This window comes from Oryzias latipes, chromosome 4 (assembly GCF_002234675.1).
Source record: "Oryzias latipes chromosome 4, ASM223467v1".
NCBI lineage: Eukaryota > Metazoa > Chordata > Actinopteri > Beloniformes > Adrianichthyidae > Oryzias > Oryzias latipes.
In genome coordinates this window covers 7,631,337-7,646,335 of record NC_019862.2, presented here as the reverse complement: position 1 = coordinate 7,646,335, position 14,999 = coordinate 7,631,337, and the positions used below count along the sequence as shown (strand labels likewise).

The following is a 14,999-nucleotide window of genomic DNA, read 5'->3' as shown; positions in this document are numbered from 1 at the left end:
CTCAGCTGAGCAGAGGAATGCCTCACACCTGAAACACACCTTCACAGAGACATAACGTGAAAACACTGCCGGTTTAGAGGGAATGAGTGACGGTATGGTGGAGGAAAAAGAGCCATCATGAGACCAAACCCCCGTCTGCAGAGGAGGCTCTGGACAAACAACCTGTTATTGATTATTATTGCAGTGTGGAAGATGAACAATTCCAGATTCTAATCGGCATGACTAATATTTGATGGACGCTACCCTCTGCTCCATGTTTCTGTCGTCTGACTGCCCCTGACGTGACGTGCCGATCAAAGCCTGCAGAACCTGTAGTGACATCTACACATTTCTAGAGTGTCTTTTCCATTCCGGGCTGGTTCATGAAAAGCCAGCAGCTGTCTTTGTTTTCCTGAATCTCTGTAAAAACACTGATGGGAAGAGTCTTTTCTCCTGCTCAAAACATCAGTCAATTTATTATTCATGGAGATTAAATGTGACCGATGTTGAGGTGGATTCTTGTCGTCTCTCAAAGTCCTGGTCATCTCCTGGCTGGACGATGTCCTTCATTGTTAGGAACTGTCCTGCAGAAGCAACTCTTCATGCATGTGAAGCATTCCAGGAGAATGATCTCAGGAGGATGTCTCAGAATATTAAATGTCTCACTGCAGATGAAGGAAAAACCATCAGTTAATCTTTAACTGCATGGCACCGGAGAAAGGTGAGACCATGCGGCAATCAAGATCAAAAATCAAATGCTTTATATTTTATGTCTCTCATAAACCCTTTTTTATGTGAATAACTAAGTCTAGATTGGTGGTAAAAAGTTGGTTTCATTTATACAGGTGACGTTTTGACGTCGAGTCATGACACCTGGACTTAGAGTCTTCTTTCATCACCCTTGTGCTATCTTAGATGACCCCACCCTTACATTGACGTGTTCTCCCTACTCTGACAAAGGTGGAGAAAGGTGGAAAGATTTCATGTAATCCATGGACACCAGTAAGGTTCACAAATCATGAAAGAAAAAAGGTTCAGCACACTGTCTAGTGGGTCTAGATGACCCAACTCCCAATGTTAAAGTGCCTAGGATAGCACAAGGGTTACACGTTTCAGTGCTCATCCAAGTGTCTTCATTAGTCAGACAGTACTGCGCTTTGCAGTCCTTGTCAGGATAATTCACTATCAAACTTTATATTTCACTGACCATTTTAAAACGTCTGTATCATCGTCAGGTACAACACCGGCGGAGGCGTGCTGCAAGGCTGTTACTGAGGAGATGCCAGGTATGAAGGTACACTGGTAAGTGTTAATGACATATACAGTACAGACCAAAAGTTTGGACACACCTTCCCATTCATTTAAATGAGAAGGTGTCTCCAAACCTTTGGTCTGTACTGTAGATTGTCGGTAAAACAGTGAGAAGTGGTGTGGATCATGTTAAAAATTGTTTTAATGAGCCTGAATTCATCCCACCACATTTCAATGAGTTGTGTGTTGTTATGGTATTGTTTTACAGAATTCAAATTAAGAAACTACAAGGTAGCTTTTGGGATGACGTCACAGTAGCACCGTGCGCGTGCCGCATAACGAGACTCAGAAAAGCATGTAAGAAGTGTTTTCAGCGATGTTAAAATATAGGTTCTAACAAATAAACAGTTGGATCCTTTTTTTTTGTTTGATAACACAACAATCCTTGCTTTACATTTGACCGCGGCTCATCTGTTGCTTCATTCCTACTGTGTTTAAATCATGTCACCACCGGCTACGGTGGCCGTTTTGGTTTAGTTGTTGCGCTCAGAGGACAAATTGTTTTCAGACTGAGGACACTCAGAGCAAACCAAAGCTCATTCTGATTGGAAACGGACCAAGACCACCTCCAAAAATGGGTTCAAGAGCGGTTCCTGGTCCCTGACCAGGGTCAGCTTTTGTCTGTTTAGCTTTGATACCAAAAATTATTTTACTTTATTAATAAATCTTTTAGCATGAATAAATCTGTCTGAAAGTTGTTTTTTTTTTAACATTTTTGTCTCTATTTATTTATTTATTTCTAAGCTGCTTTCCGCTGTCTGTGGTCAGGCTGGGCTATGGTGTATGAAACACAACTTACAACAACTTACCCCTCCCTCCACTCGCTCCACTTCCCCAACATGACCCTCAGTTCATCATATTGAAATTGCTGTGTCAATAAGTAATTTAAGAATGCTTGTCATGTCTTCTAAGGTTTTTGTTTTTTGGTTATTTTATGTTCAGGCCTTTGAAATCCTTCACTCTGTAATGAAAATAAAATGAAATAGATTAAAATAAAATAAAATAAATAAAGTTTGATGTAATGAGACTCATAAGAAGGAGGATCTAAGGGCAGGGTTGTCCAGAGTCTGTCTATTTTAGTTTAGCAATCAGCTATTTTATATTAAATTTTATATATCTTATGACAGATTCTATGTTTTTGTACAGTTATTGGTGTTTAACCCATTGGAACAAGTGTGTTGTGATACTGGGCTGTGTAAATAAAATAGAATAGAATTGAAGAGAAGGCAGTGTCTGGTGAAATGTGCTCACGAGACCACAAGGATTCAAAATGAGCTCAGATGAAAGATCATTGTAGCTTTGCTGCCATGATGACTTCAACCCTTGTGCTATCTTAGATGACCCCACCCTTACATTGACGTGTTCTCCCTACCATGACTAAGGTGGATAAAGGTGGAAAGATTTCATGTAATCCATGGACACCAGTGAAGATCACAAATCATTGAAGAAAAAAGGTTCAGAGCGCTGTCTAGTGGGTCTAGATGACCCCACTCCCAATGTTAAAGTGCCTAGGACAGCACAAGGGTTAATATGATGTGTGTGTGTGTGTGTGTGTGTGTGGGAGGGGGCTAATGTATGGCTCGGTCAGGGAGAGGGGGGGTCATTGGAGGGCCCATTTGTGTGAGACTCAGCTTCATGGATGAAACTAAACAAACAGATTAAACTCAACCATAAAAAACAAAACATGTATAAACAGAACCTAAAACGTAACCGATGACACGGTGGAGATCATTGGATTTGACCAAGACAGAACTGCAGACTTCCTTATGTTTGAGATGAAGTCTCAGAAGCTGCTGGGTTTCTGGAAATTTAAACCTCCAGAAAAACAGATACACCTCAAGAGAAGAAAATGGAAAGATACGTCTTTTTGTATTACTTCATCTTTTTACCATCTGAGAAATGTCATGAAACTGAAACTACTCGGACATTTCTGTGATGTAAAATTCAGAAGACAGTTCAGATGCTCAGACAGGTAATTTCCTGAAGACTAAAGTCCTTCAGGTTCTCAGGAAAATTCAACCAAACAGGGTAACAGGCTGGCGGCTTAAGCGGTGCACCAAAGGTCCATTTGCAGATTAAAAGAGAAAAGAGAAGGCTTTGATTGATGGCTGACCTCTGCGCCCTCCCTCAGAGGAAGCTGATGTTCAGACCCCTCTGGCTCCACGGGGACCCAGAGAATCAAAGCCACAGGTTAAGGTGCTGAATGATGAGATGATGCTGGAGAGACTTTTACTCTGATTAAAGACAAAGAGGGACAAAGTCAAACATGAGGACAGATGGGGGTCAGAGATGAGCCAGCCCCGGCTCTGTGATTACGTCAAGCAGATTGTTGTCACATGGATGGCAAGTGTCTTCTTCACTTCCTACTGGCAGCTTTGGTGTCTGAGTCTGAGCATGAGCATGAATCTGTTTTGCAGGATTGGAGATCAGGATGGATGGATGAATGGATGCACGGATGGATGGATGAATGGATGGATGAATGGATGGATGGATGGTTGGATGAATGGATGAATGGATGGATGCATGGATGGATGGATGAATGGATGGATGGATGAATGGATGCACTGATGGATGGATGAATGGATGGATGGATGAATGGATGGATGGATGCACAGATGGATGGATGAATGGATGGATGAATAGATCGATGGATGCATGGATGGATGGATGGATGGATGTAACAAGCGGGGATCTGCAGTCCATGAAAACGGCTTTCAACAAGAGCGCTTCACAGAAGAAACAAGTGGCCAAGGTAGAGAACGCTGCACCATCAAAGACAGCCAGAAGGGCCAGCTGTCCAATGAGGAGTCACCAAAAACAGAAGATCTATTCTCTGATGGATTCCAGACAGGTGGTGAAAACCTCCAAAACACCACAGATGTCTCTTCTTCTTTTTTCCAGAGTAGGAGGGTCTGAGGGCAGAGATGCTCAGTTTAGCTACATCTGTCTAGTTTAGCAGTCAGCTGCTGCACTTTTTGGTATTCTTTCTGTTTTCATTCACTGCTGCAGACAGACTCACATCCAGGATCTGAACATCGTTGGTTTTGGTCAGAGCTTTCCCAATGTGACGAGCTGTTTTCACACGTGTTCACTGATATTTTAATGCTTTCAAATCTTTTATGAAGTGCAGAAGCAGACACAACACATGTAGATACATGTAAGTACATCAGGTTTATCTGTTCAGCTTGTCTTTTTTATTTGATCAGATTTTCATTTGATAAACTTTTCTGATATGAATAAACATCAAAGATTGTAAGCAGGCTGTTGTTGCACTCGGACCGGCGGTGGCGGCGGCGGTGGTGGCCTGTTGAACATCAGAGGAAGTGACGTTGAGATGAAGACCTCTTCAGTCACTGCATCTGCTGGAGTGTCTGCAAACGGTCTACAACAAGCGGCCACGTCAGCATGTCAGTCTGATCTGACTCAACAGATAAGAGCCAGACCGTCCCACCTTTGGCCCAGTCCCCCCCCCCAATCAAACCGGGAATCAGTTCCTCTGGAAGAACTGTCAGACGATAAATCTCCTTTATTTAGGTTCAGAAACACAACAGGTTGGGTTGGAATCAGTTCTTCGGGATAAACAAGCTTCCAAAAACAGAATCAAAACAATTGATCTGATTTCAATCAAATTGAACAAACCATCACAGCTTCATTGTTATCAATATTGTAATTGATTATTTCAGGCACAGAGTAAACTTTATCAAATGGAGGCAAAGAACATGCAGCTATTGTCAACAGGAAACGTCAATAAAGAGTAAAATCCTTTTTCTCATAAAAAAACTGGTGTTGAAGGATGAAAATAAACTTGCGCCTGGTGTGACCAGCAGGTTCTCATCTGGCTCACATGTCGTCTGCATGCGGCCGCAGACGGTCGTAGCGCTGCGGGTTCAGCGTCACAGACGACACGTGACCTGTGATCGGGTCGACATGGAAATGGCTTTCTTCCTGACTGACGTTCTGAGACTCCAGACCGGAGCGTTCCTGCTTCACTCTGAGAGTCCTCATCAGTTCAGAAATCTCCTCCATTTCCCGCTCTTTAGGGAACCGGTGGCCCAGAAGATCCGGTTCTTCCTCTGAGGAGAAGCGGGAGTCAACCACATGCAGCACCCGGGAGGCCTGAAGGTTCTGCAGGGACCGGGACTGGACTGAGGGAGAAGAAAAGACTCAGTGAGCCACACGTTAGAGCTATTTATGAGCATCTAAAATGAAAACCTGAAGTCTGCACAGACCCCCAAATATTACAAACTCTGAATAAAGTCCCTCTGAAACACAGACCGTTTCTCCTTCATAAAAGGTCGATCTGCCATAAAGGAAAGACGGCAAGAAAAATCAAAGCTGACCCAACAGTTTGGGATTTTTTACCATCTTTATACCCTGAGACTTCAGTAGCTCAGAGAGTAGGGAACAAAAAACAGGCGTCGCCTTCGTTCCTCCTTCCCCCAGGCTATAGGAACCAATTAAACAGTCCTTTCCCATCCTGCACTTCATCCTTCTGTTCCACAGATTTCTGCTCCGTGCTGCACATTCTGGGAGCAATTTGTCCACCAGCTCATCTCCAGACTCAGCTTTGAACCCGTTGTGGTTTTTAACCTGTGACACCTCCCTGAGGGAAGCTCGCTCTGTAACTGGCCATGACGGAGAGTCGGATTTCACAGGTGAAGCACACGTGCATCGAACGAGACCGATCCCAAACTCATTTGTGAGCATTTGAAACCACAGATATGCAGCTAGAGAGATGATGATGGTGATGAAGATGAACAAACAAATGTTAAACATGTCAGATACACAAAAAACTTTCTCAGTTACACACAGATATCTTCATGGAAGTATTAAAAATAATCCCCTAAAGTTGAAAAAGCAGTTCTATTGTTTCACCACACGGGTCATAAATGGGCCGGTAAGGGTTAGGGCAGGTTAGAAAGTGGATGGATGGATGAATGGATGGATGGATGGAAGAATGGATGAATGGATGAATGGATGGATGAATGGATGGATGGATGAATGGATGAATGGATGGATGGATGGATGGATGAATGGATTAATGGATGGATGGATGGATGGATTAATGGATTAATGGATGGATGGATGGATGGATGAATGGATTAATGGATGGATGGATGGATGGATGAATGGATTAATGGATGGATGGATGGATGGATTAATGGATGGATGGATGGATGAATGGATTAATGGATGGATGGATGGATGAATGGATGAATGGATGGATGGATGGATGGATTGGTCATAAATATATAGAAGGTAGCTGGAGGTCACTCACTTCTGACGGGGCTGAAGTCTCCATCGCTGACCTTGGAGTCAGAGAAAGGTCTGAGGTTCGGGAACAGAATCAGAGAAAATGACAGCAGCAGCACCTGGACCAGAAAACAGAAGACACCAGCTGAGTTTGGGGTTAAGAAGATCACACAGGTTTTTCCGTGATGGGAGTCAGGCTAAAACCCAGCTGTTGTTCAGGGACAGCAGCTGGTTTCCGTTCCCCTCCGGTCTTCTTTCTCATTTGTTTTGTCTGTTTTCATAAACTGACAATCATGAAACAACTCCTTTTGTTATGTTTTGCTGTTCAGGTGACATTTTTTAATTAGACTTCAACTTTTTTATTTTATTGTTTTATGATGCAAACACACAAACACACTAAATCTCCATAGATAAAAATAACACAAGTTGAGTTGATTTTAATTCAACTCAGAGGTTAAAAAGGAACTAACCTTTCTAAGTAATTTTAACTCAAGAAAGAAAACTCAGATGAAAACATAAATTGGGTTCAAATAAAATGACCATTACCTCAAAACTGGTATCGCTGCATAAAGTTACCCAAAAATATATCCCAACATGAATAATCTAAGAATTGGGTTGAAGAAATAACCCAGGTGTTTTAGGAGAGCATGTACCAGCACACATGTCCCAGTTTGGGCCGGTTTGCTAGATGAACTCATGACCAGAGCCTGCAGTCTGCGCAGCTGGTCCATCAAGGATCTGCAGACAGCAACGGGATAAAGAGACAAACAGAAACTACTGAAGCAGGAACAGAGAAAAGCAGGTTATTATCAGAAGAAATGTCATAAAAAGCAGATAAGAAGCATTAAAGCTGTGACATCAGAAGAGATTTTACTCTTTACTCTGTTCTTACATGTTGCATTTCTCCAGCTGCGACACTTTTCTCTGCAGCTCCTGGTTGTGTGCAGAGCAAGCAGCCATTCTGGAGGGAGAAAACACAGCAGAAGCAGAAAAAAGTTAATTTATCCTCCAGGTTTTATAAAGAAAACCTCATCGGAACCGACAGAAGCAGTTTTTTAATTTAACCTGGAATCTCTCACACTCAGGGATTCACAGTTAGGATCTTCAGGCTGCAGCAGATCATTATTTTCAAAAGTAAGTCTTAGTCTTAAAGAAACGGGATCAAAGGCTGACTTAAAATTCATGAATGTGTATACGCTTTCTCTTTTTCTTTCATCACAAAGGTGCTGCAGACCTGACTGTGACTTTGCATGAAATTGCTGAAGTGGAACAGCCTTCCTGCTGAAGGCAGGCTTCATTCATTCAGGAGTTTTTGATGAAAAACCCCTAAAATCCTTATTTCTTATATAGTTTGAAACAAGAGCTGGTTTAAAACCACAGATGGAACTTTTGACATGTTGAATTTGGACTAAACAAAACCTGGAGTTAAAGGATCCATTTCTCCACTTCCAGACAGAAAGATCACAGAAATAATGATCGACGGTCCTCTTCTGCTCAGAAAAACTATTTTCTGGTTTTTGGACCACCCTGATCTGGATTAGAAGAGTCCAGATGTGTCTGTAAGGATTGTTCACTTCAAGCTTTAGTCACAGAAACAGTTTGGGGGTTGACCTCTACGGCTTTTGCAGGTTTTTTGGTTGTCCGAGTCCGTGAAGGGTTGTAGAGAGGAGTGGCGGCATCTGAAGGGGAGCTAACGTGTGTCTTGAAGTTTCCTTCAGGCTTGTACGACCTCTCCAAGGGACATGATGAAAATGGAACGTACTATTGTTGTGCATACGCATTGGGAAGTATTTGTGAGGATAATGAAAGTTATGACGTGCGGGTGATGCCGTCGTACGGCGTCTTTACGCCACACTGTAGTACTGGCTCCTTACTGACCACACAAATGCTGCACTCATGGGGTGGATGCAGGATCCGCAGGTGCCATTGCATATCCACACAAACTACACTTTGATTGTCTAATTTCTTCATTCCGGCTGCAGCAAGGAGCACGCACGTATCACATGAACAGCACTAACGGGATCCTTGTACAGTCTGCAGGATTTGGGAGAGGGGTGAAAATGTGAAAAATCCCTACAACGCACCTGTATCTCGCCTACTTCCTCTTTATGTGTTGTAGAAGTGTTCACTATGACCTGTCGCCCACAGCATTTTGTCCTGTTTCAGGTTTTTCCTGTCAGTTACGCCCGCTTCTGGTTGTCAATCATCCACAGTTGTCATTTGTCTTCATGGTTTTCAGTCTTCCTCAGTTCATCTTGTTGATCCCTTCAGTTCCAGTTGAAAAGTTTAGTTTGCCATCCTGCATTTTGTGTCCGTCTCCACCATCTCCCTGCAGCGTCTTGGTGTTAAGCTGGTGAAAAGCCACACGGTGGATTTCACTGCAGTACCATAAATATTCTGCTTAGATGCTGAAACCTTTAAACACGACTGAGGCCTGCATGTGTTCTGGTGCTGCAGCTTCACCTAAAGTTCTTGTTTTTTTAGGCCTCGTTTACTTTTCCTGGGAGCAGAGAAGTCCTTTCTGGAGACAAACATAATTTTTCCTGGGGGGCCAGCACACCTTCAGTATTCTGAGTTGTGTAGTGTTGTTGTGTAAAAACAAATGTGTCTGTCTTTCTTCTTCATGTAGTGCTGATCAATACTTTACCTGTTCTCCAGCCCATCGATGTACTCCTTCTTCTTCTTCCTGCTCTCCTGGGCTGACTGCTTGTTCCGAATCTTCCTGCGTATTTTCTTCAGGACCCGTTCTTCATACTGATGGACAAACAGGAAACGTTTCCTGTGGGGGTTCGTTCAGGCTGACGCTCAGAGTTTACCGGGCAGCGTTACCTTGGTGAGGGGCAGCTGGCTGGACAGAGTGACCCCCTCCTTTGCCAGGAGCTTCTTCTCATCTTCATTGAGGATCAGCTCCTGGACAGACTTTTGCGTCGGCTGGGGAGGCTGTCAATGAGACATGAAGGAGGCTTCATGATTGTTGGTTGATTATGTCCCCCCCCAACTGGAAGTAGTTTAATCACTCATTTCATGGTTGTTTCATTGCAATTATGGTGCTCTGCAGGACTTCCCTCATACAAATGGATCTGCCTATATTCACCTTTATTATTGTTTAAATGCTTTTGTATTCATTAAAGCAAATATTAGTCTCCATGAAACTGTAGTTAACAGTTGATTTGGATCAAAACTGAAAAGTATCAGGAGAGAATTTCTTCTTTGTGGGGAATCTGAGTCCAAATACAAAACTCAACAAAATTCAAATGTAGATCTTTTCTGTGTTCTTCCTTCCAGGACACAAAGATAGGATGCTGCCTGCTCTGCACATTTACCACACAGACAAAAGTCTAAAAATACGCCTTCCATTTGCAATTCTAATGTCGTTTCCCGAGAGTGATTTCTGATTTCTGGGAGTGCAGTTGACTGCTTTCTGGTACACATTCACTCATTGCTAGCTTAACTAAACAACAGGGTCTGTGCGCAAACTCCCATAAGGCCTGGCGGTCTCTCCCCGCTGCTGCTGGCGAACAGGAAGTCTTACGGGCTCTGCGTTGCCAGACAGCAGCAGATCTTTGACTGTGAGCGGGAAGCCGGAGGACAGCTGAGGACTGTGGACTTCTGAGGGATGCTGCGGATGCTGCGGAGTCCTGGTTTTTCCCATCGGGAAGCTGAAATCCCAGCCATCTGAACAAGGACACACAAAGAACACGTGAGGAAGCGCTGATGAGATATGATAATGCTGTTGAGTGCTGCCCCAGTTTTTGGCAGGTTTTTCATGACCCCTCATCAGCAGCATTCACTGTTTCATTTTTCATTTTAGTGCAGATATCGTTGACAGACTGAAGATTTCCATTAATTATCATTCAGCTTCCTGGAGACCCATGAGAACACAAGTTCTCAGTAGAACGGTGTAGATATAAATATTAATTTGTACAGAAAATCATTTTTTTTATTTAAACATGTCCCTTCCAGAACCGCCCCTTTAGGACATTTTCGTCTTTAGTGACAGAATTGGAAAACAACTCAACTTGAAGACAACGTCACATGGAGAACTTTCACCATCATTTTGGAAAAATCTTAAAACTGATCTAGGAAAACTTTGAGAAATGTAGAGGTGAAGGAAACGTATTCGAATTTCAGAGTGACTGAATCAGAGAAGCAGGGAAAAGAGCAGGTTTCAGTGTCAAAGATGGACAGAATCACAGTTTCTTCTGCTTTAAACTTCTTCAGTCGTAGAAAAGCAAACGTGGAGTTCAGCAGAAAGCGTTTGATGACTCACTGAAGGCAGCAGGAACTTGGGCCTCCAGGTCTCGTTTGCTTTGTGGTCTTGCTGCACAGAAGTGAGTATCCCCTGGGGGACTGTCTGTGCGCGCAGGGCTGTCCATTTGATCTGACGGGGGGTCCTCACTGATTCCACTGTCGCTGGGGGAGGGGGACGACCACAGCGGTGAGGAGGCGGCAACAGAGTCGCCTCCACTCAGGAGGGCGTTCAGGAAGTCCTCGTCTGCCTGCCCAGCCGGCTGCAGCATCTGTGGGGGGAGATGGGGGGTGGGAGTGGAAAGCAGCAGTAATGTATGAGGTACAAAGGATCAAGATGAATCTGCAGCAGATTTGAGCATCACGCAACATCCAACATCCTCACTCACATTTGGTCCCTGAAATGGCCAGCTTTGATTGTTGCCATGGTTTCCAGTTTCCTCATGGCGGAGAATCCCACTGTTCTTATCAAAGAGCCAGTCAAGCAGCTCTGAGCAATCACACCCCTGAAAGGAGATAATGCGTTTCACAGAAAATTCTTTACGTTGGCTTACTAACCAGTTGCGTTTCCACACGCTGATGACATCAAAAGTATTTCTCTGTGTAAAACCTTCATCATAACTTTGCATGTGTGGTTTGTGGTCACATTCGGTGTAAAGATTTCTAACATAAAACATGTCATTTGTGGTTTTTTGCCTTTAAAATCAAACATTTAAACCAAAATGTAGTTCAGACTTTCCCGACGACTCCTGGGTTCCCTGTTAGATTGAACTTTGCTCTGTAGAACCTTCTGGTTTCCTGTGCCACAAAAAAACACTGAAATCAAGCACATACCTGATCTGGGAATTGCTGCATCATTTCCCTGGTTGAATGATGCCACCAAAAACCGCTACGGTCCAACAAAAATATTCAAACTTCAGTGGAGTTCCTTAGTCTCACCTCCTGTGGAGCTTCTGTCCCTCGGCTGCTCTGCTTGGGTCCAAAGTTGAGACTCCAACACAACACACCCAGCTGACTTGCTAGCCTTGCTCTCATTGGCTGAAAGGACAGATACCAGCAATGTCACTGCAAGTGAGGTGAAGTCACACACAAGATGACCAGTCTGGAGCCGAGACACCTGAAACCTTCAGGATGACATCAGAAAGGCCAAAGTCTGCAGCTTCTCCTGTCCTTCATTCTCTGTTTTCCTTCAGTATTGACCTGAGGAACCCTCCGACCTCTGCCATCCATTTCTATATGATAAGCAGATGAGGATTTTCAAACTACAGTCTGAGGAAGCAGCTGCATGTAAACAGATAGTCTGATTGGGTTGGTGGTTTTCTGTCAGTGTGTGCTTGTGTACATGTATGTTAATGGTGTTGGCTAGTAAAACAGTCTATGTAGGGACAGCATTTGTTTGTGTTAAAGGGTTATCAGGATGAGCCAGATGCAGGACAGACCAGGTTCAGTGAAGACCCAGGAATTTATTAACACAAGCGCCTCTGCAGGTGTGAAAAACCTTGGAAGGAAACCCCAAAAACCAGCATGAGAACATCCTTGTCCTCAGAGCGGAGTCGCAACAGCCAAAGGCAAACTCAACCAATCAGAAGGACTCAAACAGACGCATTAAAATACTGCTCAAGCAAATCAATGAGAGAGAAGGCAGCTGTAGAGAACCACAGGTGAGTGGGCGGTAACCTCTAGGAGAAGCTGCAGCTACAAAACAGTGAGGATTAGTGTGGTTTAGAAGTGATGTTTATGGTTATGTTCTGAGTTGTTTTATGTCAGTCATTCCGGGTTTAAGCTAATCGTCCTTAGCCTAGATAAGTGTCAACAGCAGCAGCTTTTTCACCTTTTAGTTTCTTCATAAATTTTGTCATATTTTGTTTGTTTATTTAAGACATGGACATCATATATTACTGTAACATTCAAAAATGCAACTATATGAGATTGTACCCTCTTATGATAATTTCTATCGTTAGTCCCTACAGACAGGTTGATGGTCTTTAGGCAAAATGAAAACAGCATATATGAAAACAACACATATTTGGTTGTCAACAGTAAAAATGAAGAAGTTGTTGCCTCTTCATCAACATAGAGGCAACAATTAAGGATGAAGCAGGTGAGCCTCCTTGGGGGCCCCCACTTTTCTTGGGCATCCTCCTCCTGGGCACGGGTGGCCAGCCCTTGCCTTGCTCTCTCCTGGACCTCCCGCGGGCTGGGTGGCTGGCTGCCTGGAGCATGGGGTGGGTCTTCCTTGGAGGAACCTGGCTCGTGCCTGGAGCGTGGGGTGGGTCTTTCTTGGGGGACCCTGACTCGTGCCTGGAGCGTGGGGTGGGTCTTTCTTGGGGGACCATGGTTCGTGCCTGGAGGGTGGGGTGGGTCTTTCTTGGGGGACCATGGCTTGTGCCTGGAGGGTGGGGTGGGTCTTCCTTGGGGGACCATGGCTCGTGCCTGGAGCGTGGGGTGGGTCTCCGTTGGGGCTCGTGCCTGGGGTTGGGGTGGGGGGATGCTCAGAACTCCTGGGTGGTGATGGGCTGCTCGTCTGGGGCTGGGGCCAACGTGGGGCCCTTCTAGATTTATTACACATATACACCTGACAACAATGATTATAAACTTCTAGCAACTTGGTGCTTTTTGCGCTATGATTTCTGATGCTTTATGATTGTACCCCCCCCCCTCTTCTATAATCACCCTCCTATCCATCCCCTCTCTAACATCCCTCTCTCTTCCTTCTTCCTATTCTACTCTTCCCAACAAAAAACAGTTACAAATATAAATAATATAGATAAAGTTTAGTCTAAACTACAAAAGGGGTTTTTCAAATAAACACCATGTCTGTCAGTAGAATCATAAAAATATGTCCAACACAAGAGCTTTCATCTATTTGCTCAGCTGTTGGACAGGACAAATTAAAAGAAAATAAGAAAAAAGTAGACAAAGAAAAAGAATCTATAGATCAAATAAAAAAAAAGGTGGACAGATGTGACAGAAAAACAATAAACATGTAAACAGAGGTGTAGTGGCAGTTTAGATCATCTAAATCCGGGATTTTATCTGTTTGCTAAAGTTTGTCAAATTAAAGTTCACTTTTTAAATGTTTATATTTTACAGTTTATATACATCCTGCATATTGGGTCCTTTACCTCAACTTCGTGACAAAACCAAACTGTCAGTTTTACAATATAAATGACGAAACAAAAAGGCTTTGTTTTCCGTGATAAGTTCTGCTCTGAAGAAGGACTTTCTACTGCAATCTGAGACAAAAGAGAAATGAAACTTTGCAGTAAAAAAGTTGAGAGCAGCAGAAACCAGACAGGAAAGTCTATCATGTTTTCATACTAGAAGGGTTTCGCAATCAGTCCTTATCTGACAGTTCAAAGGGGCAAAAAGTTTGCCTTCACTAACCAACTTCATGTATGAAGAAAGTTCAGGATGAAGCAGAAGTAAATTCAGAAGGTAACTGTTGGCAGCAGTTCCTGTGGTGTCAACATATGCAGGTACGTTTGGTGGAGACAGGTGTCATGGTGATGGGTCACTAGTGCACCAGGCTCCTTAACTCTGTTTGCTTGGATCATGGTCACTAAGTCTGGTGTGAAAGTAAACTCCAGATATGCATAATCTCACTTTGTGTCCGATCTACTTTATACACATTTACTATTGCTGGTAGACATCTTTTGTACAAAAAGCAGAAGCAAAACCGAGGATTTGATGTTTCTGTGATGCTTTATCAGGATAAAAATGTACTTTCAAAAGTACTTTAATTATTAAAAAAAAAAATCAATCTTTACTAAGCCTTTTTATTCCATTCAACCAACCGTCCATCCATCCCTCCGTCCGTCCATCCATCTGAGTTGCTGCAGCATATTCCTGCTATTCTAGATGCAGGATGAAGCCATGACGGGTCTCCAGTCCATCACAGAAGACTAACATTTAAATGATTGAATTCATGAATTACTGTCATCTACATACATCCAAAAATGATTTGAATTGGAAAACAGGCCAACATCTTGCTAATTAGGACATGACAGAGCAGGGTATGTTAGAAGATATGCAGGAATGTAGCCCTCAGTGCCCACCTCTGTGTCCCCATATGTGTCTGTGTGAGTGTACATGAAGCCCTACAGCCATGATGTCCAGAGCATTTGCTGTAGTCCCAGTTTATTGCAGAAACACTGCATGTTAACACACTGACCAGGCTTTTGGTGCAAAGAATCAGTTTGGTTAGG

The 14,999-nt window shown here is 43.4% G+C and overlaps 1 protein-coding gene across 2 annotated transcripts; it reads right to left on the bottom strand.

Annotated features, from left to right (window-relative positions):
- Positions 1 to 4,784: 4,784 nt before the first annotated feature.
- On the bottom strand, positions 4,785 to 11,863 carry LOC101171479 (cyclic AMP-responsive element-binding protein 3-like protein 3-A). 2 transcript variants are annotated; one of them, XM_020702247.2, is made up of 10 exons: positions 11,731 to 11,863; positions 11,181 to 11,297; positions 10,814 to 11,063; positions 10,076 to 10,218; positions 9,373 to 9,483; positions 9,191 to 9,297; positions 7,436 to 7,504; positions 7,197 to 7,281; positions 6,569 to 6,662; positions 4,785 to 5,435 (listed from the first exon to the last, which is right to left on the bottom strand). In XM_020702247.2, the coding sequence occupies exons 1-10, from the start codon at positions 11,824 to 11,826 to the stop codon at positions 5,131 to 5,133; spliced, it is 1,377 nt and encodes a 458-aa protein (XP_020557906.1). In that variant the 5' UTR covers positions 11,827 to 11,863; the 3' UTR covers positions 4,785 to 5,130. The 2 variants fall into 2 exon arrangements, with proteins under 2 accessions (XP_020557906.1, XP_004067743.1); XM_004067695.4 differs by having other exon boundaries at positions 11,626 to 11,778.
- Positions 11,864 to 14,999: the final 3,136 nt, after the last annotated feature.

What these genes read in the sequence shown, in the direction of transcription:
- LOC101171479 (XM_020702247.2), bottom strand. Translation starts at nt 11,826, where the DNA reads ATGAGAGCAAGGCTAGCAAGTCAGCTGGGTGTGTTGTGTTGGAGTCTC. An exon ending in TGTCTGGCAACGCAGAGCCC is followed by an intron (nt 9,484 to 10,075) that starts GTAAGACTTCCT and finishes TCTCATTGACAG; the next exon opens with CCTCCCCAGCCGACGCAAAA. An exon ending in ATCGATGGGCTGGAGAACAG is followed by an intron (nt 7,505 to 9,190) that starts GTAAAGTATTGA and finishes TTCTCCCTCCAG; the next exon opens with AATGGCTGCTTGCTCTGCAC.